Source organism: Pinus tabuliformis, chromosome 5_2 (genome assembly GCF_031772625.1).
Source record: "Pinus tabuliformis cultivar Carrire ecotype Pingquan chromosome 5_2, CPIR1, whole genome shotgun sequence".
In the NCBI taxonomy this organism is placed as follows: Eukaryota; Viridiplantae; Streptophyta; class Pinopsida; order Pinales; family Pinaceae; genus Pinus; species Pinus tabuliformis.
Window position 1 is genome coordinate 426224868 of NC_142306.1, and position 4932 is coordinate 426229799.

At 37.1% G+C, this 4932-nt stretch overlaps 1 protein-coding gene across 1 annotated transcript; it reads right to left on the reverse strand.

Moving 5' to 3' along the window:
- Window positions 1-748: 748 nt before the first annotated feature.
- On the reverse strand, window positions 749-4603 carry LOC149159427 (sister chromatid cohesion 1 protein 1-like). The gene is made up of 17 exons (XM_089434308.1): window positions 4551-4603; window positions 4265-4333; window positions 4113-4171; window positions 3972-4016; window positions 3831-3850; window positions 3542-3621; window positions 3359-3458; window positions 3212-3275; window positions 3058-3127; window positions 2858-2955; window positions 2727-2767; window positions 2415-2642; window positions 1487-1764; window positions 1293-1381; window positions 1127-1211; window positions 916-1028; window positions 749-831 (listed from the first exon to the last, which is right to left on the reverse strand). Exons 1-17 carry the CDS (start codon window positions 4601-4603, stop codon window positions 749-751), a joined length of 1575 nt encoding a protein of 524 aa, XP_089290434.1.
- Window positions 4604-4932: the final 329 nt, after the last annotated feature.

Sequence of the window (4932 nt, forward strand, 5' to 3'; positions counted from 1 at the left end):
ACAATCATATATCCAAAAAGTTGTCACAGAATGAGGTAAAAAATCTAATTATAGAGTTTTAATGTATTACGCTCCCAAATTAGACAAAAACATAGACTGTTATTTCAGAGTTTATCTATGTGGTTGGGAGGTAAGAAAAATGGTTATTATTTTGTTGGTTTAATTTTTATTTTTTATTTTGGAAGGTTGTCAGTTATGATTGCAGGTTTGGGTCACACTTAGTTTCATAGAGTGTTTTTATAATATATTCTATCACCGTCTATTTTTAATTAAGATTTAATTTCTGTTATTCTTAAAAATAGAATTAATTGTTTTCCTCCCTTTCCTTCGAATTTAAAAAATATTACTAAAAAATACACTCAAATTTTTAATAACACATTTCCAAATATACTCATATAAAATCAAAGTAGTTATCGCATATAAAACAGATTCACCGTATAAAACATATCCATCCACCCTAAAATGGATAAAGCAAGTAAAAAACAAAAGTAGTGTTTTCACCAATTTTTTTGGAACACACTATTAAAAATTACTCCAATTTGCAATCATTAAATAACAATTGAACCCGAACATTTCTAATGGCAGGAACATTCATCTTCTTCCTGAAATCCACTTCAAAACTGCAATTACTAAATAACAATTGAATCCAACATTTCTGATGCCAGAATTTTCATATTCTTCTTCGCACCTTGAATTCGCAGATAAATTTTATTTTCAATATATAAAAATACAGTGCATTGGCCAACAATCAGAAATATGGTCCTCTTCGTATTATGATGTCTCCATACGCTTCCTCTTGATCGACCTTTATATATTTATTGGAAGCTAAAACTGAATAAGATACCCAGAGTTTCAGTCACTGTTCAATTCAACTAAATATTTAAACATAGTAAAAATAAAATATGAATACTTTACCGCATATCTGATAAAAGAGTTTAGCTGCTGGTGCTCTATCCATTCCTTGAGCGAGTTGGTTCAAAGATTGCTTTGTCGAATTCCCTGGTGTGTTGAAATGATCTCTGAAATGCCTACAGAGACGAGAGATGTATATATATATTATTAGATCAAATATTTTACAGTCCTTCCCCACATGATTGATGTTAAAGACAAATAATGTGATTCTCACGTAAGGATTGTGACAGTTAATTTATCTGTAGAATCTTTAGGGGTTTGATTGAGCGGTTGAGAAGGTCCGCTCTCCACCAGCAAGTCTGCATGGAAAATATTACGCATCAGTCACAAATAGTAAGGAACAGTTTGCCTTTTTCAATTTTATTTGCTGCATTACTTACCCAGTTGGTGGGGAGTGTTGAATCCGTAAGCCATCTCTTCTGGCTCCGGAATCGATATATGAAAGCTATGCTCACTCGGGGTGGTCGATCTGCACAAAGTAATATACTTCAATAGAAGACGGACAAAACTAAAAATGAAAAATGGAGTCAAACCAGCAAAGCGTGAATGAATGGAAAATTATAGTTTCCAATACCTTCGTGTCGGAAGTTCGTCCGCTTTCAAAGGCTCAGAGGCGGGGGTTGCCCGACTTCTGACTCTATCACCAGAATTCAAAGGTGTCAAACCTATGTGGGAAAAACGTGGATCAAATTGGAGATCGGGTGTGGATAGACGAACACGCGCTTTTTCTATAGAACCGAATACTTCATTTATGTTTTCCCCTGCCCCGGACAAAGCCGGAACACGCGTTTTTTCTATAGAAACGAAGACTTCATTCATGTTTTCCCCTGCCCCTGACTCAGCCGGCTCAAGCTGCATACGCACTTTGCTTTACTTCATCAGCAGTCATAACTAATGAATCCATTGGCATACTTACAAAACCCAGAGGAAAGAAGGGGAAGACTTACAAAATCCATTGGCATACTTACAAAACCCAGAGGAAAGAAGGGGAAGACTTACAAAATCCATTGGCATTGAAGCTTGGGCTGAAGTAGGCTTCGTTCCGGAACGAGAACGAAGCGTTCTCTCTGATTAAACCAAAAAATAACGCAGAGGACAAAAAAATCATAGATCAGCGCACTACAGATCACTGGTCAGAAACAAATACAGATCACTGGTCAGAAACAAATAGAAATTACAGATGAAACTACCGATAGATCGAACTATGCGGATACCTTCTTTTTCATCTCCTTCATGTTGGCTTCCCTTTAGGATTTTTTCTCGGCCTTGCAGGTTTTCGTTCCATAACTGAAGCAGAGGGTCTGGACAGTATGGCACAGATGAAAACCCTGTACGTGTTGAGGTTGACAGAAATGAGGTGGACGGGTACGACATCAATTTTTCCATCACGTTGGTGGTGGTGGTAGTGGTCCTCCTGTGGGCCTGTGCCTGACAAAGAAACTTCTGCTCATAATTCATATATTTTCTAAGATGTACAAATAAATAACCGCTCGCATGCTTACCCTGTGATTGTGGTCTTTCACGATATCAGAGGTATCTTGAAGCCACGCGTGAAAGACTCCAGGTGGAATGATGGTGAAATCCTCGTCGAGAATGACGGTCTTTCTCTGCCGTCTTCTTTTCCTGTCATTGTTATTCCCTGCAGGTTTCGGTGGAGGTTGAACGCTCTGTGCATCGGGTTCTGGCTGTGGAAAAGACGGGGCCGATTGAAATGGAAAATATATATCAATCTATGTCAAATTCAAGATTACCATAAAACATATTAAAATCTTCAAAGAATTATTGCACAACAAATAACGTGGATCAACTCTTGCCTCTTGAGCCTTCTCTTCCTGTTGAATTTCATTAATATCGTCTGCAATGCAACAGAAAAAGGACGCAATTAAAGCACAGAAAATGGATGCATTTTCCGTTGAGTTTTAGAGTAAGGTTATGGTAAGTTCACCTTGAAGTTGTGGCTCTAAATTTACACTTAACAAGTTCTCCAAATTCTCCATCATTGTGTTGTCTGCAGGTGGTGGTATGCGGTCTTCTTCATCGAATCTGCAATATCATTATTATAATTAAATTTAACACGGCCAGTCATTTACGATTTTCCTATTCACTCAATAATAGTTGATTCCATTGAATCAAATTGAATTCAACCTGTAAATCCGGTCATGCCGCTGATCTTCAAATGTTAAGTCCTCTGGAAGAGTAATATCTTCGGGTTTGGCTGCAAAAATTGCCATGGAAAGATTTCTTTAAAAAACCAAACCCTAAGTACGAACATATAATTGTAAAACTGTGAGAAGCATACCCTGAAACATCGGTATCTCCGCCTCTGCTCGTTCTGGTTCTTCTGGAATGAGAAAGAAGTCTTCCTACAGTATTAATGTTCAGATTATTTTGTGATGCATTTTGAAAATCAATACACTGATATAAGGAATCGGACTGAAATATTTACCATGGAGATGTGGCGTTCACTCGGCATTCTTATCTGCATCATGAGCTGCTCTATTTCGTCGGTTTCTTCAAAGACGTAGTTTATAGTTATGGCTTCGAATCTGACCATGAAAGGAAGCTTAATTACAGAAGAAGAAGAAAATTAAGTTCATTTTTTTTTGGTTAAAATAACGGTGCATCTTACCTGGCCTGCGATTTTTCTCGTGGCAAAACCGTGGTGTCAGTCCGCAACGAGGCAATCTTCGTCATATGTTTTACTTGATTCTGTTATATCAAAATATACAGAAATTATGTTGAGATTTTATTAATCTTTTCCAGTGGAGCTTTAATGCTGTTAGAGATCGCAGTATCAACGAGTCTGGTCAAAAGATAAACTATACTAAAGTTCAACGGCAAAAATTGCTCAGAAACGTCCAGAGTTGGGGAGGCCTATGCATTATTTGATGCAGCGTTGTTCCGGATAAGATTTTTACCATGAATCTGGTAACATCATCTGCAAATGGAAAAGGCTAATATTATGGTGCTGTTTTGATTCTTGACTATGATAAACCAGATTTAGATTCAAAGTAAGTGAATAATGAAAACGAAACCGGGAGCGTGATAGTGAAGATTACCGTAAAGAAAGTGAACCTTCATATTGAAGACATTAACCACTCCTCCTGCACATGATTTTAGCAAACTTCTTTATAGAAACTTGAAAACAATACAAACCAGAATGAAAATACATCAAACCAGTACTCTTCAGATTCATTTACCCATCAGTATTCCGGAGAGTCTTAGAGAAAGTGGCAGCGCTGGATTCAGAATTAGTTCACTGCAAAAATAACAAAACAGACTTCATAAATCACATCTGAAATATCACATTGAAATAACTAAATCCAATCAGAGTAATAAGTTCTGTATATACCAGATTTCTATTAGGTCAAGTTTGTCCACATTTCTTCTCTTAATTTTCGCGTGAATAGTAGCAGCAATCCTTGGAAAAACCAACAAATTCAACTGATGCTTAGCATACCATACTATCATCCTTTTAAATGACTCTATCCTTTCAAAATGACCAGATCCACAGTCCCCATAACTGAATGTTGGAAGAGAGGCAATCCAGTCCATATAAAGAAGTGTATTAAATAAATGCTCAGTCCATTTAAAGAGATGGGTATGAAAAAAATACTAAGATTAATGTGATATGATACCATATTTGGCCCAGAGGAGCCTTTTTAGACAGCAACTGATGTGAGTAAAACATGCTTTCTTCTGATGAATATTTACTAACTTGCTTCACAACATAGTCCAGTCATGTAAACCAAATGAGGACTGGAACAGCATGAAGAAAAATTGCGGTTGATGGCGTTGGAACAGACGAACGCAGTAGACAATACAGAATAAAGAAGGATGATGTCTGTCTGTTGGAGCCTCTGAATACTAATAATTAACACAATAACAAGAAGTTATGTGTTACTGAGATGAGAGAAATTAATGGAAGGAACGAAGTTACAGTCGTACACTTTGCAGGGGGAGGTAAAGGCGCCAACAGACAGGGGATTGTAATAAGAACCCATTAAGACAGCTAAACCT

Coding starts and splice junctions, on each gene's coding strand:
- LOC149159427 (XM_089434308.1), bottom strand. CDS start 4,603: ATGTTTTACTCACATCAGTTGCTGTCTAAAAAGGCTCCTCTGGGCCAA. Junction 3,851..3,971: donor GAAGGTTCACTTTCTTTACG/GTAATCTTCACT, acceptor TTCCATTTGCAG/ATGATGTTACCAGATTCATG. Junction 1,029..1,126: donor TTAACTGTCACAATCCTTAC/GTGAGAATCACA, acceptor TCGTCTCTGTAG/GCATTTCAGAGATCATTTCA.